This window comes from Corvus kubaryi, unplaced genomic scaffold, assembly GCF_017639235.1.
Source record: "Corvus kubaryi isolate FWS band 111438036 unplaced genomic scaffold, C.kubaryi_AGA036_p1.0 37361, whole genome shotgun sequence".
Lineage (NCBI taxonomy): Eukaryota > Metazoa > Chordata > Aves > Passeriformes > Corvidae > Corvus > Corvus kubaryi.
Window position 1 is genome coordinate 40428 of NW_024581118.1, and position 27107 is coordinate 67534.

The 27107-nt window shown below is 39.0% G+C and overlaps 1 protein-coding gene across 4 annotated transcripts in view; it reads left to right on the forward strand.

Moving 5' to 3' along the window:
* The window catches only part of RC3H1 (ring finger and CCCH-type domains 1), a 75064-nt gene that overhangs the window by 1873 nt on the left and 46084 nt on the right, over positions 1-27107 (forward strand). For all 4 annotated transcript variants that reach the window (XM_042033906.1, XM_042033907.1, XM_042033908.1 and 1 more), the window contains exon 2: positions 20387-20752. In XM_042033906.1, coding sequence (XP_041889840.1) covers positions 20522-20752 — 231 coding nt within the window. In that variant the 5' untranslated portion in view covers positions 20387-20521. The remainder of the gene's footprint in view (positions 1-20386; positions 20753-27107) is intronic.

The window sequence follows — 27107 nt, forward strand, 5'->3', positions numbered from 1 at the left end:
TAGCTTAGTTTAAAGCTAAATAATTTAGAAATTTTTGATGGGATTGCTATATGCTAGTAATTTAAAAAACTAATGTTCCAGTGAACAGATGGACGTTTAAATCTGGAAATTGCAGACATTAATATGGCAGAGTTTAATTTAGGGGCATCTTGAGACATGTATTATTATGTAAAAGTGCTCATGCTAAAGCAAATGAAGAGAAATGAGCAGGATTGCTTTTGGAAACTTCTGACGTGTTGCCAGTGATTCACCAGCAGTCTGGATGGAAGCCATTATCAATCTTGGTTGAATTAAGCATCACAGAAGTTGAGATTCAGTGAGTGTGTATATTAAAATAATGCTTTACTTACTTTGTATGTGGTTCAGAAGTCTTGGGTGACACAAGTGCTGACTACCTTTGATAGTGATGGCAAAGACTGACATCCCATTTAATTGGGGTCTCTATCTCTTAACTAACCGGTGCTGTAAAAGGGTTTTTCATGATACTTAGAAAATTGACCTTTCCCAGTCTGTAATATGTAGTGATAGGAAGGATAATTACCTTTGTTTTTTTTTTTATTCCGCACCAAGAATTATGGTTTACATGCTGGATACTTGAGGAAAAAAAGTTTCATCCATTTGAAAGAACTTTTGGAGTCACAGCTTTCCAATGGTATGACGTGTAAAGCTGAATTAGAAAGAAAGAACTCACCTGCATGTAGGTTTCCAAACTACCCAAGAATCTCAGAACAGTGATGCAGAAGCCACTATAAAGTATCTTTTAAGCAGGTGACCTTTATAAAACTTTGTAATTTTTTGCAAAGCCTACTCATTGTTTAAAATTCTTTTGTATTTTGAAATTAATGTCTTGCACTGTACTAGGTAATGAATGTGAAACCATTATCATACAGGAATAAAGATATAATATGCTCCTATTGTGAAAGATCATTGTATAAACATGCTGCACCAACTGAAATTTCAATATGACCTTCAAGATTCCATGTAGGCTCTGTTACAGTAATGTAGTCTGAAGTCTAGGGACTCTGATAACTGAGAAAGAAAACCACAAATGTTTACTTACGTTATATTACTTTCCTTTCTGTGCAGAGATTCCACAGTGTGCCCCAAATTAGGTGCAGTTCCCATCACTGAGTGTGACCACTTGTTTTTCTGAAGAAGTGCATCTCTTGATAATTATCTTTTGCATCAGTTTCATTTTCTTTGTTACCAGTACAGTAAAAGTTGAAATGGTATTAGATTTCCAAGGGCTAACTGATTTCCTAATGAGGTTTATTTGTGGAAGTGTGTTAATGGGCAAGAAGGTGCAAAAGTCCTGATAGTTTATTATAAATAGATTTTTCTGATATAAAAATAATTTCTGGTTAGAAGGCTTGAGGAAACAGCTTTCCTGTTACTGCATGGTAGCAACATATTTGGTGCTATCAGCTGAAGAAGAAAGAGATTTTGGTGATAGAAATAGCAAGAATTCGAAATAATTTGCTGTAAATGTGTGTTGTCGGAGGCAGTACCAGTTGTGCACTGCTCTGTGTTAGAACATGTAGAGGAGTGTTTCATCCAAGTACAGTGGATGTCCCGGCCTCACATTGAGATTACTTTCTAAGGGAGTGAGAAAGAAGGCAGCTGCAGGGGGTCTAGGGAAATTTTCACATGCATCAGGGCATATATGCATATACAAAAGGGCCTGGACATCCCATGCAGACTTTTACATGAAAACTTCTGCCCCACATGCTAGGTTAACTTTTCTTCCCCCATAAAGAAAAGGTATTTCAGGAAGCCTAAAAAACACATGGAGAATAAAATCTCTCTTTATCACGAAGCCTAAAAAACACATGGAGAATAAAATCTCTCTTTATCACTTGATTGTACAAAATAGGTAGAGGCCCACAACGTAAGCTACCTTGTTAAAATGAAGGCTTTTTTTAGGAACATGGAGAAAAATCTTCATATGAGAGAGCGTTGCGAGGTGGAGAGGGGAGACAGGGGAAGAGGGTTGTTTTGACACATAAAAAGATTCTTTTTTTCTCGTTCTGCTACATAAGAAATGGAAGATACGCAGTTAAACTGGAAAGTAGTGGAAGTGTTGCTGGAGGAGCAGATCTTTCACTTGCTTCACATAGATTGTGACAGTTGCCATGTAATGTGATACAAAGAACACAGAAGAGAGTGTGTGTGTCGGAACACTGTGGCAAGTCTGGAGTTGAGCATTACAGAAGCTGGAGGGTTTACTGACAGTTAAGCCTTCCAGCCGTGGTCACTAAAACCACCATAAGGACATGTTGTTCTTGCTTCTTGCTGAATAGACCCCTCTCACTACACATTACTTGTGAAACCACTTCTTAGAGTATTATTTTTTGGTTATTGAATTTCTGGTGTTTGTGGGGTGCATGCTATATCGATCTGAGACAGGACTGCTTCAGCTACAAGAACTGAAGGAACAAAGCATTTGGTGTAGCTGAAATGTGCTAGGCTGCAAAAATTAGATCTCGCAGGTGGTTCCTGATTTCTTTTAGTTTTTGTTTTAACATGGAAAGTCTGGTTGGTCTCATCTCTCTACTATTACAGTTTAATAGGTGTTTTTAAAATTATCTAATTAACTACTCTTTAAAAGCAGGCTGTTAATCTTCAATTAAAATCCGGACCTTCCAAATGTAGTTATTTTTCAGGATGCTTCTGTGTCTATTAGACCCTGTCAGGATAAGCTTTTAAGATTGAGGTATGGTTGTTTTTAAACCTGTTGTTGTTAACAAAATGCTAGTTGATCAGCTGATGGAGTAGGAGTACTTGTAGCCTGGATCTAAAGGTCTTCTCAGCACTTTCTCCTGAGCTCATTTTGAGCGATTACTTCAGTTCAAGTGGTAAGCGAGTTGGAAGGGTTTTCAACTACAACTTTAAACTTCCTTACTATTTACAAAGGAGGCATCTACTAGAGTAGCAGGGATCCATCTCTTTGCTGTGCATTGGAGGTTTTCAGAGACTTGTAGCTAAATATTTTTGATAAATTGTGGCAGCCAGTGTTGGTCCCCAGCTCAAAATTAGGCACTATCTTTAGGGCAAAAGGAGTGAGGTTCAGGGAAGGTATTACAAAGCGAATGAATTGAAATTCATACCAAGGAGGATGGTCTTAATTACCTGCTTGTTAATAAACCACGTTCTGTGGAACACTCCCAGTGTTCAGTAGCATTTAACTTTCTCCGTGCTTTGTTTTTAGAGTTACTCATAATGACTTAGCACTCTTCACTTTTTGTAGCAATTGTATTTGGATGAGTAACTTCTCTATGTCTTACTACAGTCAGTGTGTAATATAAATGCCCTTCCAAAGTGACTGAAATAAAGCTCTTGATGTTGACTTACTTTTCCTGTAAGTGACATTCTTTCAGCTTGTTCTCCCTCCACTTCTTTTGTTACCATTTTAGAATGGAAGTCCCTCAGGTACTGTTTGATATTAGAACTGTACCAACAAATGGAAGTGTTAGGACTTCATTATCCGGTTTGTATCTAATGAATCTGGCACTCACAGTACAGCAAGTCTAAAGTGTTTTGTCCTGTGGGTTTGTTTTTTTTTTTTTCAATTCTGTGCTAAGATGCAAGAATTAAAGGAGAGACCTTGAAGTTAATGGAAACTAAATTGTAAAACAATAGTAGAAAGTCAGTTTGATTAGCTTATGTGGCATTCCTGAATTGTGACATGTTGCATAAATGTTATTTTGTGACCATTAATGATTCTGGCAGTTATGCAGGCCTAATGATAATTAAATCTCACCTTTCTGGGTATAAGCTGTTCTCTGGGAGGCTTAGTAGAAAAGGGTTCCCCTGCCTTTATAAGTGAACATTATGCTAATGAAATCTTGAAAAATCTGCTCATGTGTCTGGTGAAGCAATCATCTCTGTTTGTGGAGTGTCACAGTTTAAAATTCCTATTTCTTTGTACCAAAATCAAGCCTGGGTTTTGTGCCAGAGATTGAAGCGATTTGAGGAGATAGGAAGCAGCAACATGCTGTCCTGCTTTACAATCTATGTATGGAAGAAAGAGCAGGAATTGTGAAGCAAGTCTCAGCCTCCACCCTCTACAAATGAAAAGTCTTCTGAGCTGTGTATGATGTTGCACATGTATTTCTTGAGCTTTTCTAGAGCAATTGTTTGTTTAACTTACCATCTGGGCAGTTGGTTCTAGATGTGTCTGAGGGGCTTCATACCACATCACCTAAGTCCCCTGAATGTAAACAGAACTAATTAATTACATTTGAAAGATCTTGATAAATAGCTATTTATCATCATACAGAAATTGTCACTGGTCACCTGCATTGTTGTTAATTATTGTGTGGGTAGACAAAATCCAGAAAGTTTTGGAAGCTGGAAAATTACTTGCTCTTATTTAGCAGCTCTGAAGGACAGTAATTCTTGGTCTTGCTTGCTATGTAGAGGGGATGTGGATTTTGGATCAAAACCAGATGAGAACAGGGCAAAGTCTCACAAATTACTAAAGCAATTGCAAAGGAAATACCACTCTCCGATGTACCTTTCCAGTCTTGAAATAACTTTTCTCTGAGTCTTTATCTCTTTGCTTGCTAACATGCTCCATTTTCTTGTAGTTTTTTTTTTTTTTTTTTCCTGGATGCATGGTTGTCTTTATCTCTCCTGTCCTCTTTAATGATCTTTCATTCTCTGGTATTCCCTATTTTTCTTCTAATTTTTTCTTTTTCATTTAACTTTGTTCTAGTCTGAGCCACTCATCAATTCAGCCAGCTAATGCAGATAACAGAGATGGCTTATTGCCTCTTAGTTTCATTGCTTTGTAGTTCAGAGTTGCAGAATGGATAATGGAGCAACCTGTGGTAATCTTTGTTCTTGGGCTTTACTGAGAATTATCGAAACATCACCGCTTTCTCTGGAACTGGTGAGAAGTTAGGGAGCATTGTGACCACTTTGGTGTTACAAATTTGGAAGGAGAAATGGAGAAAGAGTTAAAATAAGTTAGGCTATACTGGCCTGATGAAATGGACTGGATTAGTTAAACCAGAGGCAACAACTCAGGCTGTCCTTCCTGTTTTATGAGCCATTCTCCCATTTAATTGTGTGAGAAGGCCTCCTGTAGAATTAATTTAAAAGGAGGCCTTATTAGTGCTGCAAAAACCTATAGTCAATTTTAATTTTAGTTGTCATTGTTTAAACCGGGCCTTGTGGATAGAAGCCTGACACTGTAACTTCTTTGTAAGTGAATCATAACAGTGGAAAGAAAATGTTATTCAGGAACGTGAGAATTACTTAAACTTTGGTTGCTTGGAATTGACCAGACTATTTAAAATGTAACTGGTTTGTTGCCAGCTTTGTCAGATTCTACTGAAGAGATGTGAGCCAGCAGGATTGTCTTCTGGACTTGCTAACCTGTGTGAATTGTTAGTTTCCTGTACTTGTGTGCTGTATTAAATCATGCTAGCTGAAGATACTTCTTCCATGCTAACTTTTAATGCTGCTTATCCACTGTTTTGTAGTTTATACAAAGCCATTTCTTGACTTGAAGATGTCTTACTTTATGACTCCATCTGTTTTTGTCTCCTGAACCATCTATTCCATTTTGAGGATGTATTTGTGTTAAGAATCTTCAGGGACATAAATAATTTCAGTGCACAGAAAAAGTGCTCAAAGTAAGGGTTGACTGTGTTTGGAAACCCTCTAAATCATCCCATCTCTGTTTTTTTATAAGAGGTTTGCTGTTGATAACAGTATGAGAGTGGAGGTATGTGGAATAACTTAGTTCTAACTTGTGTCAGAATGCATTGGGAAACAGCTTTTCAGTTTTCCCTTCAGTGATACTGCTTAGCATTTTACTAGTGACCTGCCTGTAGGCATAAAGGTTGTGTTGGAGTGGAAGATACTTCTTATTTTTATTAAAATAATAAAGTGAAAGGCTGTGGACAAAGCTCTCAAACACCTTAACCAGAAAGTAAAAAGGCACAGTCCAGTTGGTTGCAAATCAAAATAAATTCCTTAAGTTATACTTGTACTAAATTTACCCCTTTTCTCTGATTATTACTAGACTTAAGACTTATTTTCTCTCTGGCCGTGTGATTTTTGCAGAATATATTCTTAGTGGGGGGGAAACTTGGCAAAATTTTAATTTGTCCTTAAGGCATGATGTTCTTTCTCCTTTCTGTTGCATTTGCGAAAAGGAAAAAATAAAAATAGGACTAATAAGATGATATCAACACTGGCAAGTAGCTATCAGGCTTTTTTTTAAAGCATTTATTCCTTTACCAGGAGTACTGAAAGTTCATCAGTTAAGGCAGAATAACCTAGGTGTCAACATCTGCACTGTAGTTCATAGGAATGAGATACTTCCCTCCTGATTTTCTGTAAATCTGGGTATTTACATGACTTCAGCAAACAGAGATCTGTAGTAAGCTTTTCTGTCACTCCTTTCTCAGTGAAATTTCTCTGTCAAATGCTTCTAATAAAATAGCACTCAAGGGCTGGGTGGGGATGTCTGTGGGTGTGTTTCTGAGGAGAGTTGTATGCTCACAGCCATCTTTATGTGAGTTTTTAGATTCACTAGACCGGTTTAGAATAGAACAACTTGAGCTCTGTCAAACTGAAGCTTGGCTATGATGTCGGTGATTTCAGGACATACCAGGAAGAAGGACTTCCACAGAAATCCTTGGTATTGGCATTTGAGGATGTGATGATGTGGGTATCGCATTAGACACTACAGGAGAAGAAAGGGATGTGGAGTCAGGATTACTCACCAGGTATTAAAACAGTCACAGGTATATTTTAGCTAAAATCTCGATTGAAATAAAAAAGCCTAATGTTCTGCAGTGTCTTCCTGTGAGTAATACAGGTATTCACCTCATAAATAAAAATGTGACTTGTCCTTCCCCAGGAAAGGGGGGTGGATAAAAAAGCCATCCTTATTTACCAGCTTATATGATAATTGGGAGCCTTCAGGAAGGGGAAGTGAGTGACAGCAATCCTTTCCTTCAAGCACATCTGATAATTCATTAATGTAATCTCAGCAACTTGTCATAGCTTTTGAGAAGTGGGAATAGTCAGTGATGTTGATGTGACAAACTGCTATGTGAATTGTCATTACAGAATAAAAATTGACAGTAAACCCATGGAAATCCAGTGACTCTAGTATGCTAATAAATACATCTAAATACTTCGTTCTTGTAAGGTTTTGCATGCTGAATAATTCCCAGTGCAGTTATGAGGGCTTCACTAGTGCTTCTACACGTACCTTTGGCTTACCCATTTTGAGAATTTTCTCTTTTGAATTGTTTGTCATTAGGTTTTAGTTTACTGTCATTGCTTTTATTCCAAAACCAGCAAGTGGCTGAATACAGGAATGTGTAAAGGGTTATTGACTGCATGGATTGTAAAAGAGTTTCAATGCCTAATTTTCCTTTCCTATACCTTATCATGTATTTGGATACCTGCTGTTTAACCAGACTTACACAACACAAGTCAGAGGAAATTTAAATGATCAAATCATCCAAATATTGGCTGTACGTTGCTGGCTTGACATTTGTCCTGGTTTGGACTGCAGCAGCAGTGGTGCAATGGGCAGCTGAGTTCTATTTTAAGACTCTTAAAAGTAGGAAAATTGAAAAATGGAAGGATCTGAGTAGTCCATGTGTGTCATAACTGTAAGATGTCGTTCAGATGTACTCTCAAGGTACTGGAAAAGGTAGTAGCATGCAGTCAGGGTGTGTGAAGGCTCAAACATTTGTAGTCTCATAGCAGTCTGGGACAATGCCTAATATAAGCTCATGGTGAGCTGTTGCTACTTCAAGAAGGAGATTGTTAGTGTAAATTTAATCACCCAAGTGAAGTACAGAGTTGCTTGATTTTGCAGCTACTATTACTTTCTTTCTAAGCGTATTTCAGTCTTATCTTAAGATACTGGACTAGATAAGCCTTATCTAGTGCAGTATCTTCGTTTTCTTTGAGTGAAGTCTAAATTTCTGTGAATAAAGTTAATTAATGCAAGTGTATCCTTTGCTTTTAAAAAGTTAGGTTGTTTCAGCATGCTGTGGAAATCTGTGTACTTTTTAGTAACACAATTCTGGCAGTAGTCTGTGAGATTGTGTCCTATGTATTTTTTATTTTACATCTTTCTGGTTGCTGATACTGCAATAATGTAGCTGTAATATGTTTTAGAGATGAATATATCTTTGAGGACTGGAGAAGAGAAAAATTGTTCTTTGTGGACTGCTCCATTTAGAATAACTTTCATGCAAAGTAAGCAGTAAGTAAGAGGACTTTCTTTTAAAATACAAAATTCCCTATTTGGAGGAGAACTGTTTTTACAAGTCATAAGCAGCAAAATTCATCAAGTTGGCACTGGATTTTTAGTAGATTACTCCCAGGATTATTGCATTTTGCCTTCTTGATTGGATGATTTTCAAGTTATGTAACTTTAAACTTCTATAACTAGGGTTATAATTCAAAACCTCTTTATAAGAGTACGTAGGATATTCTTTTTCCCAGTTAAATTCAAGCTCCTGCAAAGAATAAATATACCTCTTATCCATTACTGATGGGAGGATCAGTGAGATGTTGGGGGTTGGATTTTTTCTCTTATACATACATGACTGTCTTACGTTGTTTGCTCTGTTAAAATAGAAACGTAAAGCAACGGCTCTCATTTTTGTGGTTGAGCTTGAAATGTTTGTTACTGGTTTAGGAGTAGGTGTTTAATGGAAACCCTGAGATTTGAGCCTTTTGTTTCCACTCACTAAAACCATGGGTACTTTTAATGATGTTGTCAAGCTGTAAAGAAAAGATTCTATTTTTATGAATCTGGAAGGTGAGACTGACACCAAGCCTGAAAAATATTTAAGGGTGGGATTTTTTTCATGTAATTGAAGGTTGCATGAAAAGCCTTATTCAAAAGGAGTACCTTGCCCTGGGCTATTTCTGGCCTCTGGAACTGCTTTTTTTAGCAGTGCTACAAATTGAATCACCGGCTGCCAGTATAATTTAAAGCAAGTGAGACTCCATTGCATTGTGAGTCAGATGTACCTGAATTAACCTGCTTTTCAGCAACACTTGTGTGACCTCTCCTACTGCTACTTAAAGACTTTAGGCCCTGTGTGAATGGTAATTTAACGCTGCTTAAAAGTCTTGAGCAGGTTTGTCAGTGCTGAATAGTGTTTGGATTTTTACATCAAATCTGTTAAGAGGTGTGGAGAAAATCTTGTATGGTGTATTGATGAGCCAATGTTTTATTTATACAATCATTAGCAAGAGAGCTGAAATTCTCCCTGCTCGGTGCCATTTCTGCTACAGCTGCCTCTTGACCTTGGATGACTTCAGAGCTGTAGTGTAGACTAGGTTGTGTTATTAAAACATATTTGCAGCCTTTGTCATAGAAACAGGTACAATACTAATCTGTGAAACTTGCATTCTTTATCTTAATATTCCTGCTATTATTGCAAATGAAGCTATTACAGGACTCAACAAAGAAGTATATTTGGTTTTGTTTGGGCCCTGTAAGCTATTTTTGTATCAATTATTGTAGCATTTACAATTGCTTCCTTATTTGCAACTAGGTTCTAGAGGCGATAAGGTGATATAAGTTATGGACTGCTGGAGCATTCTTTCATCTTTTCTGGACAGTACTTATAACCGCAGTGAGCTGAAAGGATGGTTTTGTCTGTATTTGCATAACTTGCACCATTAAACACTGCTTAAATCTAGCATTGTTTTTGAAATTAGATAATTTTGGTGTGAATTTAGTATAAAGTAACAATTCCACGAATTATTGCTCATGTTCCTTATTCCATTTCACCTACTCTTACCATTCCAGCCTGTTAGTGTAGTCATCCTTATTATTAGGATTGGTAAATAGCATTTAGGTAGCTAGTTAAAATTTAGTCAATACTTTCAAGATGGCTTTCATTAATGAAGAAATACATAAGAAGTCTGTGTTGCCCTGGTTGTGCCCAAATAAACTGCTTTTTGACGAAACTGTATGGCACCATCAGCTTCAGAGAAAACATGCACGTTTACAAACAATGTGTACAACAGAACATTTTGTAGACTTGATCAGTAGACTTGACAAGTCTACTGATGCTAAAAGTGTACGTCTTGAAGTTCCTTCTTCTGTGCCTCCCCCATTCTTGTTTCCAGGACTTCTCAACCATGTAACAGATCTGGAACATCTTTTGGAACCTTTTGGAAGCAAATGTGGGAAGGAAGGGAATTTGGTTTGGATATGTCCTTAGCAGAGATGAAGCATGGTCATGGAGAGTACTTTCTGAGAAGTAGTTTAGACTTGCTCTGCCCTAAGCCTATGCTTGAAAATGCACTGGAAATGCCAAGTAGGTAAAGTTTCAATATCTGTCTTCCTTGGTTGTAGAATGCAGATATGAGTCTGGATGCTTGGGTTCTCACAAGGCTAAGGTGGTTAATACGTACTAGTTTATGGTAAGCAATGCAGCTCATTATCTTCTGTGTTTGGACAGATGACATTCTGTTGCTGCTGTGCTAAATCTCATCTGAAGTACAATGCTTGTATGTAGTGGCTGTGATTTGCTCTTTTTTTACAGCTTGAGTATTTTCAGAGAATCAGAGTGGATCAGGTTGGAAGGGACCACAGTGGGTCATCGGGTCCCACCTCCCTGCTCAAGCAAGGTCATCAGAGAGCACAAGGCACAGGACTGTGTCCAGATGGGTCTGGAGTATCCCCAGTGAGAGAGACTCCACACCCTCTCTGGTGTCTGTTCCAGTGCTTGGTCACTGCACAGGAAAGTAGTTCTTTGTCATGTTCAGGTAGAACTTCCTGGGCATCCATTTTTTCCCATGGTCTCTTGTCCCATTGCTGGGCCCCAGGGAGCAGAGCCTGGTCCTTGTTCTGAGCCTTCTCTGCAGACAGGGATGAGGTCCCCTCTCAGCTGGGTCTCCTCAAGGCTGAACAGCCCCAGGTCCCTCAGCCTGTCCTTGTGAGAGAGCTGCTCCATGCCCTTCCTCATCTCTGCAGCCTCCACGGGACCTGCTCCAGGAACTCCAGGTCTCTCCTGTCCTGAGGAGCCCAGACCTGGACACAGCATTCCTGATGTGTGTCTCTGCTCATTCCCTAGGGCTGAGCAGAGGGGTAGAATCACCCCTGGAAGAGCTGGCAGTCCTCTTCTAATGCGTCCCAGAATACCATTGGCCTTCTTGGCCACAAGGGCACTTGTTTGATTAATGTTTAACAATTCTCTTAGCATCTAGACTTGACTGATCTGGGAGAGAAATGAGGAAAGACTGGATTATCTTCTCTTAGCAACTCCTCAGGCTGCCTGCCTCAACTTTTTGGTAAGACTGCAATGTTCTGGTGAGCACAAAAGCGTTTTGTTCTGTACGTTGTTTGTAAATGTGCATCTTTTCTCTGAAGCTGATGGTGCCATACAGTTTCATCATAATGCAGAAATGATATCACATGCTTCACTGAACAGGTGCATAAAGTAGAGGACCTGATTTCTTGAAGCTGATACAATTTAATAACTCTATCAAAATCTTTAAGAGAATGGTGTAATGGATAGAATAAGGCACAGAGGGTGAAAAAAAGTTCTTTGTCATTGTGAACTCCTGCTATGATAAAATGTATGTCACAAAAAGTAGGTGCTCCATTGCTTTTTGAAATAGCATTGCAGTAGTCTAGAGGTGGCTTTGTATGTAACATATAAAAAGATAACCCTTCTTGTGATTATAAGATGTTTAAAATGAACTCGTGCGTTAAACAGGCAGGCAAGCAACTACATTGGTAGTTTTGTTAAAAAATTAGTTAGTTTTCATTGCTCTTGACTTTCTGCTTTTAATAAAGATATTTTTGATGTTCCAAAATAAATTGCTTTGAAGGTAAATAGAATAACTAAAGCTTTATTAGAGTACTGTTATGTAAACAGCAGTTATTACATGTTATTAACATGAAACTATTTGACATCTATTTTTAAAATGAGGGTGACATCTACTAAGTTAAAAGAAAAGCCACCTCCAAATCAGAGAAATGAGAAGCAAGAAGAAAACACTATAAAGAAGTCCTGAGACTTAAGTTTTCAAGTAGACACTGAAAACATTTTCTGAATACCTGTGGAGGTCTTCATGAAATGGGATTTTACATTTCCATTTTACACTTTGAATAACTATGAAGTAGAATTCTTGCCTATGCTGGGCAGTAGCATTTATATTCACTTAACACTGCTCTTACGGTATATTTCAGCATTTCCTTACTATTGCACCTGGAATTTTCGACACAGGAGGTTTGGTTTTTTTAAGTCTGCCAGTCAGTTTGAAAACAAATAGTAGAGTGACAGGTGTAGTGCCAACACTTGGACATAAGGGGAAGGAGGCAGGGAGGAAGCTCAGACTATTGCTTGATTCTTGCCTTATAAGTTTATAAAATAAAATTTTTCTGTGATATTTTCACAGTACATTACAAAAAGGGAAAAATTTCTGGATTACTTTTTCTTTTTAGAGAGAGTATTCTTACATAAGTTTGCTGGGGAGCAGGGGGTGGGGATAATTATTAAAGGTTGTATTATAGGTTAGAGGGCTTTTTGGGACAGTTTTTGACCAGTATCTCCAGCCAGACTGTAAGTCGCACTTCTGTCTCATTGTTTCACATTGCTGCTGTAATGTTACTGTAGCTGTAGTGTCACTGGCATCAAAGCAGAATTAGCTGCTGAATTAAGTGGGGAGAAAAGCTCTTTCTGTAGAGCAGGTGGCAAGCAGTACTTTATACTTTTTTGTTACATCGGTTTTTTTAATGCTTTCTTTTTTGTTGAATTGTGCTGGGTCTTCTCCGTGATTCATGTCTAAGGAAGGATAAAGGCATTGCAGTTGACACCAAGATCTTCCCCTCTCCTTTCCTTAGCTTACTTTTCATTTTCATCTACCAGATGCCTGTAGGAGAAGTTGTCAGGTAACTGTAGATTATTCTTGCATGGAAAAGAACGATACTGATCTCGGTGATCCAGATCACTGCCCACTTCAATTGCTTTCTCTTCCTGAAGTCTGCTGCTTGGAGTTATTTTAGACGAGCTGTTTGTGTGGCTGATTTGTTGCCTTGTTTTAGTTAAAATGAGGTATTGGTTGTGTAATTGCTGTCCACCCACATTTCTGCCTACCTGTGTTTATTAATAAAGATCTATATTTAAAACTTCAGCTGGGACAACTGTGCAACCAGTCCTGCTGGAATATCTTAGAAAGGAATGAAAAAGAAAGAGTAGTGACTTCTCTAGCTGACACTGAGAGGTAGTATCTGTCTGTACCCTTGAATCTGAAGACTTCTACAAGGTTGTCCTCTTTACTTTTGCCATGGCTTTTTTCAAACATGTATCTGTTCTGGGAAAAGCAAATTATTTGCTTGCCTCCTTGACAGCAGGATTGAGAGCTCTGGAGGATTTGAGCAGTTGAACCCAAGTCCCTGTCCTGAAAACTACTGTGTATTTTTGAAGTGCTTTCTGCCTTTCTTCTCTTAATCTGTTTGATTTTTCCTTGATTTTTTTAAATACTGGTTTAATCATTGTGTTACTGTTACAGTTTTCATTGACAAATGCACGAGCTCGTAATTTGAAGTGAAAGGAACATGTTGTAGAGATGTTGTCTGCTATTAACTCCTTAGACTTTATCATCTATTGGTAGAAAAAATTTTCTAGGTGGTAGATCATAAAACCATTTGCTGTTAAGAATTGGTCACTTCCTCTTTCTTTTCAATAAGCTGTAAGGGATGTATAATATCAACCAGAAATTATGAAACTGGTCATGTATATCTTCCCTGAAAATTTATGATTATATTCACATGCGAGTCTTGTATTTTGGAGGGCAACTTAAATTTTGTCTATACATGTGTTGTCTTTTAATGTTCATGACCCTAATATGGTGCAAGACTAGTGATTGAATGTTGGGTGAGAAGAGGGCTCAAGAAAATGATATACCATGTTTCAAAAATTATGTATCAGGTTTCATTCCATGTTTTTCCTGTTAAAAACTGTATAAATAACTTCATTCAACAGTTTTCTCTTCTGTAGGAAGACATGAGGTCTTGCCTCACAGCATGTTGGGAAGTTTAAATCGTTGTAAATTCAGAGCATCTGTTGGGGAGGTACTGTGGTAGAGTTGTGATGTTGATTGTTTGGTTTCTTGTTTTCCTTGTGTTACTACTAGGCAGGAAGCTTCAAATAAGAAATAACATCATCTCCTTAACTGTCCCCATTTTCCTAAGGTACTTCACTGACTCTACCAAGTAAGAGACTTCTGCATGAAATTATAGAAATTTCTTCCTTTGGTTTTGCAGTCAGAAATTACTGAGGAAAAGAGAAATAGAACTTGAATCTGATTTAACTAAGCTTCAGTTACTTTGGGACATAGTTTTGATGATGTTCGTGATTTTTTTTTCTTTGTTTTGTTTTTTTTTTTTTTTTTTAAGAGCTTTATTATACAGCTACTAAAGCCAGCAAATACTTTGAAAGAAGGGTGGGAACATGCGTTAAGTACAGACTTGCAGGTTTTGGTGTTGGGTGTGGATTTCTTTGTTGGGGCTCTGTGCTGTGGGCAGTGTTCAGTGGTGTTGGGTGTGTGCCCCCAACACGCATGCGTGGAGCAGGAATGAGGAAGTCAGGCACTTGCTCCCAGTGGAGAGTTTACAGAGAAGTTTGAGAGAGCAAACAGGAAGGGGAAAAATCCCTGAATCTATCGGATATACTCTTCTGGGCTTATGGTATGTGTTGTTCATGGAGCTTACTAGGCAGAGGTAAGAAGCTTTTTTATTGTACCTACTCTTCTACCTCTGATCAGGTATGGACTTTCCATCTCTCTAATTTTTTTCAGAGGTTTTTCTGTGGAACTGGATATGGAAAACACAGCTAGCGTGACTTATCCTTTTCTGTGAACCGTGAAGTTGGCAGTACAGGGTGCTTGTATAAGAACACATTACTTTTAGCTGGTCAGGGCTTCCCATGGGTTGTCAGGTCAATATTCTTCTAATATGAAATTCAGGACTTTTTAAATTATTTGCTCAGGGAAAAGAAGAAAGCTGCTTAAGTGTACTCAGAAATACTGTTCATTATGACGAGCATGCTGGAGTAGAAAACAAAAAGTTCTGTGAAGCACCAGAAAAAATTTGCCTGTTTGGCACTAGACAAGAATGGAGGAGGTTCAGCTGCTGGCTGGAATTGTACTATGGGTATCTGGTAATCCTTATGAGTTAGGAGTTGCTTTACTGTTGTCTGTTAATTTAATTTAGGTTGTTGATTTATTTTTAATCTCAAAGTGTCAGAGAGGTTTTGAAGAAGTTAATGTACCACAGAATCAGTCTCTCAGAAGAGAGAGCTGTGCCTGGTTACTTTTTCTTAGAAAAGTATAAGTTATTATCAAGGAGTAAGAGTCTTTAAAAGAATTAATGAAATGGTGTTTTCTTTATTAGAATAAATAATAGATTATTCAAGGGTTGTATCTGCATGAACAGTTTGGTTGGCAAACCTAAGTTTGTTTTGGCTCTGAGGAGCTACTGTAGTGTTAAGCTTAGCACTAAATAGACTTTACTTGTGTTCACTGGTAACTGCGACAGGAAGCTCTGCTTGTTTTAGCTTAGGAGTAAGACTCAACAAAAATGAAATAGCTTCAGCTTAACTGAATTTTGGTTAAGAAGGTGATGATGCTGTTTGGGTAATGAAATGCTGTGGGAATACATAAAACTCAGGAGGGAGTAATGCTCTTAAGAGCTGTATCTACTGAATTGGCAGGAGCTGAGCAAAGGGTGCCCCTTAGGTGTGCTGAGTCATCTGCTTAAGCTGTGACATGACTTGCTGTGGGCTGCTGCTGGGAGAGAGCAATGTGAACTTGGTAGTGACGAAACAGCATGTGATGTGTCCATGCTAGAGCATGCTGGGTTCAAATAACATGTTTGTGAGAGAATTTGGGGTGTGCTTGGTACCTGCACCAGAGGACTCCCTCGGAGATTGCACTTAATTCAAACTGAAAGCAGAGTTTTCCTGTGTGTCATCGTGTGTGAAACTTGATGCCAGTGGATGTTGTTACAGACTGTCCCTCATTTTACAAACATCTTTTTGTGAAGAGTTGAATCTGCAAAGGACATGTGGAAGACTCTGGTTACCACAAACATAACACACCTTGGACTGGAGGCTATTTCAGCCCTCTGCACTGTAGTCCAGCAGAGTAAGGACTGAGTGGTTGTTCCACTGGTTTATGGAATGATCATGTCTTTCTGTGAAGCACTGGCAGGGTCCCAGAGGAGACAGGTCACTGATCTGATTACAGCGTGACATTTGCAGTCGGGGTTGAAGGATGGAATTTCAAGGATTTTTTGGGGGCTGGGAGGCCCAGAAGAGAGGAGACATTTTTCCAGGTGGTTCTAGATGTGGATAAAACAGCTTATGCAGGGCTAAACAGGAGGATGAGACTTGCATACAGGTATTTTATATTTTCAAACTCAGAAATAGCAAAATCAGTCTGTCTCTGGTTTCAGTGTAGTATTCAAGGTCTGTGTCTTGGGGCATCTTCAGTTTTAATTACACCTTTTTTTCCTTCCAGTTTAGGTACTGTGGATGTGTCTTTTTAGTTTTTTGCTTTCTTGGGTTTTGACATATCTATTTTCTTCAATCATGCACAAAGAAGTGTTACGGATATGCATTTTACAGTGCTAGAAGCCGTTGAGTGTGAAATACTTAGTGAATTGAGGTGGGTTTAAAATGTCATAATGTTATTGGGAGGCCGGTTATTTAAATAGTTATATCTTTTATAAATTTTTGCATTCTTTGTGTTTTGCTCACCTCTGGTATAATGATGAAGAGAAACATTTTTTTAAAAGCATTGTACTATAAAAGTGAATATACTTTTCCTACTGTACGTGTTGAAGGAAGTGTTCTCTTTCTGTAGTGGTGATGGTTCCAGTTTTAGACAGTGATAATGAAACTGTTTTATTTCCATTGTTTCTATTGTTGCAATGTCTCCTGTTTAAAGTAGCTCTTTGAAGTTAGACACTGGGTTTTTTTCCAGTTATTTTCAAGGTCATAATGAGTCACAAACCTTGATAAAAGGCATAGGTATCTTTCACAGTTTCACTTCTTTACATCTGTAAGCTTTGTGCCTGGAAGAGATTTACATTGTATCTCAGTGCTTGGTTCGGCTCCCTTGTCTGAAGGTTGAAGATCTGGTAGGAAAATAGGACCATATATGTAGAAAACTATGGTACCAGCAGTACTTGGTGTGGTGCCAGCTTGTGTGCATGTGGCTTGTGAATCCTCAGTCCCTGTTATGCCATTCCTGTCTTGTGTGGGACCAAAGGAATGCCACAGTTTTGTGCTGATCTGCTGTGGAGATTCATTAGCAGCACAGGGTTTGTTTTTCCAACTGCTGTTGTTTTCTTCTGTGGGGAAAAGGTTGGCTGCATCACACCAGTTAGCTATCTGTTCCAGCAGCTAGACTGTGCTGAAATAGACGACTTTCTGTGGTTTCTCACAGCTGTATGTTCTATTGTCAGTGCTGTCTATGGCCTTCCTTTGGCATTTAGGCACCAGGACACAACCACAGACACTGCAGAGTCTCTGAGAGCTGTGCTTATGTATAAGCTTTGCTTCCCTTGTTCCCCAGCCTTTTGAGATCTGCCTTGATACAGGATCACAGATGCCACTAATTAGTCCCTCCATCTCCCGACTCCCTGAACTTCTCTTTCAGCTGTTGAGTTTGTAAATAAATATGACCTATTTCATTATGCCAGAGGTACAGGTAAGCAGCAACATGGCTCTGTTTGCTGTTTGTTTTTTTTAATTAGTTAACTAATGTTAAAGTTGCATTCAACTCCTTTCTTCCAGTTCACAGCTTGGGATAGTGGAGTCTCCGTGTTCACATCTGCTTTCTAGACTTGATAGTACAGCTTCATGTTAGCTTCTGATTTTAAATCTCTTCTGTTAGTAAAAAACTTCTTTTCCTGAATGCTTGGCTAATAATTTGTTTTAAATAGACTGTTCAGTTTGTTTCTGAATTGCAGAGGAGTCTGGGAAATTGTTGCTAGATACTCTAATAGCAGTGTGGTCAAAAGGAAGAGCTATGATTCAGCTCTTAAATTTTGAACCTCAGTTGATATTTCATAGCACAGCCATACATACAGTAGATTTATCAAGCTGTGTACTGCTCTTTGCAAAAGGAGTTTTGTGGAGTTTCTTGGCAATTTCTGTTGCAGATTGGTTTACAAAGAATAATTCTAGCTTGTTACCAAACTTTACTCAGTATATAAGAGGGCAGGTAGCCGGGGAAGGCTTGGAAGTAAATATGCGGAATGGTTTACGTCATCATCTCTTAGTGAAGTAACCTAAAAGCATAGAAGATTTCATTTGGGTTATGGTGATACAGTAGTAATGGGAATGATTTGACTGTATGCTGACAAGATGGAAAAAAATGACTGATTTACCATTAAAGAGGTATTTTGGAAGGGGGAACCCTGAACAACCTTGACATCTTGTCGTTGTGCAGTTGTGATGGTAGGGTTAACCACATGTGGTGCCTCTTCCTTGTACCACCCTCCCTGGGTAATATTGATTTCTTATTGATTCCTTATTGGCTGGGAACCGGAGGTTGTGTGGCATTGTATATTGTCTTTTGAAGAGAGAAATAATTTTTTTTTCCCCTAGAATCATAAAGCATCCTGAGTTGGAAGGGACTCAGAGGGATCATCATAGTACAGCTCCTTTTCATTAGCTTTAGAGCTAAGGTTAGGTGTTTGATGAAACATGGCTAAAAGCTTAACTAGTAACACTTAATTGTTTACCTCAGCAAAATGATGTTAACTGTGAACAACGTTGCACTAAATTCTGAAAAAAAGGAGCCTTTTGTGGCAGAGGCTTTTCAGAGTCTCTATTTTAGCGTTATATAGGTTTTTTTTCCTGTTTTAAAATGCCTTGACTCTGAATTGCACAGGTCCTGATATAAAGTTTCTCTCTTCGCCTTTAGAATGTACATTTTAATTGTAAATGTGTTTTTTAAGCTGAAGATTTGATTAAAAGTTGCTATTTTGCTTTTGTAAGAACCTTCTGTCAGAATAGATGCTAGCAAGCAAGTGTGCAGTCTTTGGTTTGAAACTGAAGCCAGTGTTGTGTGGGAAAGAGAAACTAATACATACGGGTGGTTGGGGTTGAGTTTTTGTTGTTGTTTTGCTGCTTGATGTAGAAACACTGGTTCTGAATCAGTGACTTGCACTTTTTTTTTCCCCCCAAACTCCACTGGTGAAAGTAAGGCAGACATCAGAAATTATTTTATTACCAATTTTCTTTTTGATGTTTTTTTCATATCATTTGATCTACCTACTCTTCTACTCATATTTCTCCTCATATGAGTTCTGCTTTTTTCCTGTCCCAAAGGGATATCTTATCTTCCATTCCCTTAGAATGAGTAACATTTGATCTTTTTAGTAATTGATTTGAAAGTGCCAAGTAATAAAGACCTCCCAGCTTTTCTTCCATTGTAGTTTCAGTGTGGTTTCTCAACAGAGTAAAGATGTTGCTTTCTCTGTCAATATAATCTCTAGGCAGGCAATGAATGATATAAATTGAGTTACAAAAGGAATGGTTAAGGAACAATTGTCAGTCTTCCAGTCGTAAATGATTTCTAGAAATGGTCATCCAGCTTTTGAAGGATGGAGGCGCTTGGATGGCAGACAGAGGGCAAGTTAACAATGCTGAATTCCATGCAGGAGTGCATGCAGATTCCCAGGGTATCTGAGATGTGCCTGGATGGGTCCATGTGGCACTGTGCAGCTCAGTACAGATCAGATTGTGTGAAGGTGCTGTAGTAGCAGCACATAGTATCACTGAGTGATGTATGAGAGCTGTATTGCAGTATCTGACTGACACTGAACCATTTATCCTATCCCCCTTGAGACTTGGGCAGCTCGCACGTTTCCAGAGTCGTGTCAATCCAGAGCCCACTGGACTCTGAAGAAAGGTTGCTTGTGGTAGAGGTTTTGGATGAAGCCTTGTCTAAGCAAAAATATTTAAATAATTAATTATTTATTTATTTTGTACAATAAATATTGTACAAAAGTGGATTAGTGGAATTGTCTTTTTTATTCAAATTTTGGTGATGTCAGTTGGCTCATTTATAAAGAGAGAACATAAAAGCTAAAAGCTAATTTGTCTTAAGACTTCAATGTGATAGTTACCTGTCTTGATTTATTTTAAGCTGTATAGTAGCAGAAGTGGTTTACACTGGCTTTTCCAGTGCCAGAGTCTAGCTGGAACTAAAGCAAGTCATGACTCAATCCAGTATTTAATGTTGGAACTGCACTCCTAATTCAGCTACACCTCGATGAGTGGTTATTTCCCTAGCACAAAGGAGCTCATGTGCCTGTTCCAGTACAGAATGCTGACTTTGTATTTCTTTTTTCTTCTAGGTTATGTTTCACACTATGTGCTGACTGTCTGTACTTACAGAAGATATTTAAAACCAAACAGACTTTTTTGCAAAATTTTGATTCCAGTGGAATCTGTGCTTTAGATTTTTGTCTTGTCAATTAACTCCTGAAGCAATGCCTGTACAAGCTCCACAATGGACGGATTTTCTCTCCTGCCCAATTTGCACACAGACTTTCGACGAAACAATCCGGAAGCCCATCAGCTTGGGTTGTGGCCACACTGTCTGCAAGATGTGCCTCAACAAGCTCCACCGTAAGGCATGTCCCTTTGACCAGACCACTATCAACACTGACATTGAACTCCTTCCTGTGAACTCAGCCTTGCTGCAACTTGTGGGTGCTCAGGTATCCATGCCTTTTTTTTTTTTTTTTTTTTTTTTAAATCTGTTTCAGTATTTTCCTTCTTTTAGGAGGACAAGTCAGGAATAATAAAGGATACTGTGTTAATGATGTGAAGAGAAGGCATCTGTCTTTTTGTAGATGTCTACAAGAAGTAGTAAAGGTGCCTGGAACAATAGTTTAAATCTTGGTTCTGCTGGTCACTGACTGTGATTTTCGTTACGTCTAATTCTGTGGGCTGTTGCCAGAATGGATTTGTTGTGTTTCCGTCCTTTTTCCCTGACTCTTACCTAGCCACGCTCTGCCAAAAGGATGAGCTGGATCACTGAGCTTATTTTGTGGGAAGACATTTTTCTGTGGTAGGTTATGTGCTTTACTGTATTCACCCTGTGAGACCTGGGGTCGGTTGTCCCAAAAGCAGGAGGGGAGTGTAAAGAATGTGGGACAGGTCTCTCTGGTAGCAGCCTTCGTACAGCCTCATTTGAAACTATGCAATGGAAATACAACTTCCTGAGCTGACACATTACTCTAAATCCATATTGGTGAGGGAGGGAAGGCTGCTTGAGATTCCCCTTTTTGCTGGAATAGGTACTGGTGAGGTCACTTGAAGTGGTGATATGAGAGGGATGAGTGGCACTGGTACTGATGACGAGCCCCAAGAAGGGGCAGGGGTGTGTGGAAAGCAGGATCACCCTGCTCAGTTGCAGCAGAGACTTAAGCTGGCAAAAGCTTATTGATGTTAGGTTTCAGGTAGCTCTCTGTGACCTACACCTTCCAAGGATTGTGGTCTTGGGAGAGGAGGGACAACCGATGGGTGAGGAATGAAAATGTAGATGGGATGCAGTTACCATAGAGGGGTTACTGTTTTATTTTGTACTGCTTCAGTGTCTGGGCTAAGTGAAATTAAAGGCAGCAGAAAAATTCAATGAGATACGTAGTTTGGGGAAAAGGAAAGAATTGTGGAAGAGCTGTAAAAGGGTGTAAAAGAGAGATGTTCTTATGTTGCTTTTTATTAGGCACTGGGACTTACAGCTCCAGATGTGATTTTGCCACTTGTTAGTTCTTCAAGTAATATGGCAAATTTGTTGTTTTTCTTTCTTGGCGTATGGCCCAGTGGTTATTTCAGAAGCTCAAAATCAAATGGTGTTTCTGGCTGTGCTAAGTGACTCATCCTGCTCTGCAAGAGGAGGCAGTGAGATTGTGCACTCCAATTTCTGTGATATGCTGCCATCTTTGAAGAGCTTTTAAGCAGTATGAAATCTGTGGGTGATGTCATTAAAAAATGTTGTAATTCTCTTTCTCTCTTATATGCTCTTCCTTCCTCTCTGCAGTTTCTTGAATAGTTCCAGTTGCATCTGAATGTCCACATTTGTGATAAATGTCTTTTTTTTCCCCTTGCATTTATTGGTTGTTTTGTGTGCATTTGTTAAGCTTTATGAGAAGCTGTATGATAACTTCAACTTGACCTCTGCCGGAATTAAATTTTTATAAAAACAAGATTCTCTGGAATGAGGTGGAAACCCACCCTACCTCTGTATAGGTAACTGAGAATTTTTTTCTGGTTTTCCTAGGTAGCCAGACAGAGTTTTCTCGTCCATGTGTGTGAGGTATGAAGAAAGGTTTTATAGTAGTGTCTGTCTTGAGAGCATTCTGAACTTTAGGTTCTGACTTTGCACTAATGACATCATCTTATGCTCCCTTTTTGTCTGAAAATTTTTTGTCATTAAGATTCACAGGACCATGTTTCATCATGACCTTAAAGCTGCAAATGCCAACAAAAGATACATTATTCCAACCCCTGTTCCTTGCCACTCATTTCTGATTGTTTGCTACTCCCAGCATTCTGTTACCTGTAACAGTAACCACGGATCCTAGCTTGGTATTTATTACTGACAAACTTTCCCCTTAAGAGAAGTTTGAACCACCTTTCCTGCCAGCTCCTAATTTCAATGAGCATGTGAATGAAATCAGTGTTCGGTATAGCTTGCTCTCCTTTCTCTTCCCTTTCCCGTCCTGGCACCTGTTGGTAGTGTTTACGAGACACTGGACTACTAGAAAATAAATACACTACTTTGCTGTGAAGGACAGGGAAACAATTGCTATTTTCCAATAGACTGTGTAAGGCCATTTAGAAAAAAATCTTTTTACAGAAAAAGGCTTGATTAAAGACAGATTAAGGAAAAAAAAGGGTACTTTAGAGAAACTAGTGATTTTGAACTGTCCCACTAAGAGAGTGCACTCTTCTGCTGTTTCAGCAAAAATAGTCTGTGAGTAGCAATCCAGCTTTCAAAGCATGAGTAGGTGTCAACTTCAGTTGAAACCAGTTTTGTTTTTTCCACTTCCGGGTTTAGTTTCAGGAACATGTATGTGTCATTAGTGTCCCTTAATCTCCAACAAACCTTTGTACACCTTAACCTGAGTCCACAGAGACCTATAGTACTTTATTTGTAAATGCTAAATTCCAAAAAAACAGGTTTCATTTTAGAAGAAAATACAGTAAAGCACAACTAAAGCTTTTATCTATGAGGGGGAAGAACAGTTTGTTCTTTTCCCTTTGGAGTGACTTCTGGGGAATTCACACATTTATACACGTTAAGTGCTTTTTTTCTGGAGGTGGAGGAGGAGACCAGGCAGTTTAAAGAAACAAATCTATTCTGCTGTAACTGGCAGCAGTGACAGGATTCCAGGGCAAGTCACTTTGGCTTTTGCACAAGCACAGCGGGTGAAATAAACAGGATTGTACTTCTGGGAAAAACATAGTGAATTTGTCACACAGTTACCCAGGAAAGCAGTAACATGTTTCTCTGACAGTAGCATTCTCTCTCTGGATAGATTTTGTCACTCTAATGGTGAAAAGAGTTGGTTTCTTGAATTAGACTCTTTCTGAGTTTTCCCTCTCCCCACCCTTTTCTGAAAATGAAACCCATTGCCCAGTTTATAGCCACCCTTGGTGTGAAAATTAACTGTTGCAGACTCAGATTTCTGCCTGCTCCCCTGTAGCATAGTACACATCAACACCGGTTACAGGGGCTGTTCTGGAAGGCAGTGGTCAAAGAATCACAGAATGGCTTGGGTTGGGAGAGACTTTAAAAGCCATCTCATTCTAGCCCCGTGCTGTGGGCAGGGACAGCTTCCACTAGACCAAGTTTCTCCAAGGCCGATCCAACCTGGCCTTAGACACTTGCAAGGATGAGATAGTAACAGCCTCTCTGGTTAGGTAGCTCAGGCCATGTCTAGATAAGTTTGGCTGCATAAGATGAGGGGGGGGAAAAGGGATCATAAGGGGAAGATAAGAATTATTACTCCTGGGGAAGCTGGACATAGCTGAGTACCTAAGCAGGAGTTGTGAGGGAAGGACGACACAATGGCGTTGGACGCAAATCAACAAGGCGTTCATAGCATACCTTGCTTCTTAGATTGCCTGGGTAAAGGAATCCTTTAAGTTTTTTTCTGTGGGAATAAGGTTTTGAGTTTTAGCTAATCAAGCATCCACATATGACTGACTATATGTAACTATTTCAAGTGTTCACCTGGCCAGTGTTTTGAGGGTACCTAATCATGGATCTGTTGTCTAAGCTCTTCCCTCATGTATTTTTAACTCACGAAACAGCAGCATGCTCATTCCAAAAAGGTGACGCAGAATGGCAGAAATGCCTGTGGTGCTTTAATTTTGGCATAGTCTCCTGCTGGACATGATAAATATGATTCTAGACATTAGGCCTTGGAGTTGTGCATGATGAGAGACTCGGTGGCATGATCTTAACTCACAGCCCTTTCAAAAGGGGAAGATTGCAAGTGCAGAGCTATTAGAGTCATGTTTGATGATTTTTTATTGTAACTTGGTGAAATGAAGTGCCACAAAAGAGGAATTATCTGTGTAAAAAGTTGTCTTTGATGTAAACTTTTGAGGAGCTGAAGATAGTAGGCTTTGGGTTTTGTTTGGTTTCTTTTGGCAGGAAGCAAATCATCCATTTGCAGGGAGGGGGAGGGAAACAGTTTTCAAAGCATACAAAAAGGGTTTGTTTTGTTTAATATGTCCTCATTCTGTGCAATTAGACATCCATTGGTAATTACTGACAACTCAAGCAGACTTCCTTCATCAAATTACACTTAAATCACCACTTCAAAATCACTGCCTGGTATGAGATGATGCTTTAGCATTCTTTTCCGGTCCCCTTCCTTATGCTGTCATAACCTGTCTCTTCCCACAGCCACAAGCCATGCTGATGGGTAACATTCCGCTGCCAGGATACTTGGCAGTCACTGCCAAAGCAGATACATGCAAAATCACAGATTTAAAGCAATCAAACATCTGAGATCATTTTTCTGTCTTGCTCTCATCCCCTTTGGGAAGTGTTGATTACATGATATGAATATATTTGCAGTGGAAACTGTCATAAGGGTGTGATGTCTGAGAGAATGGAATATGGAATGAAGGTGAAAATAACGAGTTCATTCTGTGGGGCATCTATTCTGAGGCTCCCGAGAGGCATTGTAAACAGCAGTGGCCATAGGGTCATGCATGCTATTTAAAGGATATTTTGGGAAGGAGGAGTGAAAATGCTTTGGAGTTCAGTTATTTCACAATTGTCCCTCAACAATTCCATGATGGAGCCAAACTCAAAATGCACATTTCCTGTCACTTTTATGAATTATGGCTTTATGATTTTTCTCTTGGTAGATGCTGTTCTTATAATCATTCTAATGCTAAAATATTAAAATAAGTCTTGGAAGTACATATAATAGAACCAGCAAAAGGAAAATTACTTGTAAATTTTATTGTGAGGTGCATTGCATGAGTGAAGTGTGTGTGCATGAGAAATAAATTCTCGTCTCCTGAACACTCCTGAAACCATAGAAAAAACATACTGTTTTACTCTTCAGTACTACACTTACTCCAGTTTAAGATGAAAGTTTAATCTCTTTTCGGCTCATTTTGCAAACAGTACAGTTGCACAAAGCATTTAGATTTTTACATTGAAGCTTCCCGTGAAAAGAGAAGGAATGGGAATGATATGCAGATAGTGTGTGAATAGCTTGATTAGCTCTTGGAAGTTTTTCTCTGCCAGCTTTTCCCTGGGGGGAGGGGAAGCTTTTTGTTAGTTGCCTAGACAGTCCTTGTGTCTCTCTGGTGGAGTTGTGCTGTGTCTGGCATTCCGAACCACTGCTCTGAATGTGTACTAAACCCACTTCAATTCAGGGTTGAAATCCAGGCCTGAACATGACTTCCTGTCCTACATCTGTTCTGAGCCTCCTTTGTCTGCTGGGGGTTGTGATGCTGTTGTTGTATTTTGGGTTGTCACCGGTGCTAGATGGAATGCTGGCAGGAGCAAGTAGGAATTTGCACAAAATGTATGACAGCAGTAAATAGGGCAGAGATGGTGCAGTGTCTGGACACATATGCTTGAGAAGTGTCATTTGCTCAATAAGTCATTTCTGCTATGCAACTTCCCTGGCAAGAGCAGACTGCTAAAATGGCAATGCCTTTGAAAAGGTGGTGGTGCAATATTCTGTTAAGATGCAGGCAAATATTGCAGGAGTTAATAATTGTTCCCCAAATCCTAAGAAACCACTTGAGATAAGGCTGTTGTGATGGTTTACTGCTGATCACTCTAATAGAGTTGCAAAATCTCCTTTTGCTGAAAGTGTTCTTGCTTACAGACGCAAAAACCTCTCAAACCGAAAACCCAAAATACCCCCGACAAATGCTGGCCCAAAATTAAAACCAAAACCCCACAGAACATCACAAGTTAACTTCTGTCAGTGAAAAGTATCGAGGCTAACCTTGTTGTCTCAGTGTGATTGAACTTGGGTTTGTTTGTCTCTTTAGTAGGAATGAAAGCCTAGATCACACACAGCCTCTATCTTGTTTATGTTAGTTTTTGGGATGATACTAACTATGTTAATTGCAGCTGATATGTTGCAGTCTGAGACTTTTCTTTGTTGCCTGCTGGAAAAGCAAGGTAGTAACTTTATATTTTGCTCTACTTGTCAAATGAGAAACTTAGCATGGTGAAACTGTTGCCTAAGGAGAAGTGTGATCATATGGCTGAAGCATCGCTTTCTATTAAAATTGATAGGAAAGCTGGTCACAGTGATGATGGCAACTATATATGTGTTTGTATATATTTTTTGTATATATTTTTTATATATATTTTCTGCTTTTATTTGGTGCTGCTGTCATAATGCTGCTCTTGCCATGGCTGGATTATACACGAAGGTGAGCAGGTTTGTAGCTGTATTTAACTGAAGCATTAAAGGCTTTTCCTTTTAGATTGAAGGCTTGGGTTGATCCCTGTAAGCAGCTATGTAGGATTAGTGTGCCGTTATTACCACTGGTATGGGGATTGACTTGGAAATA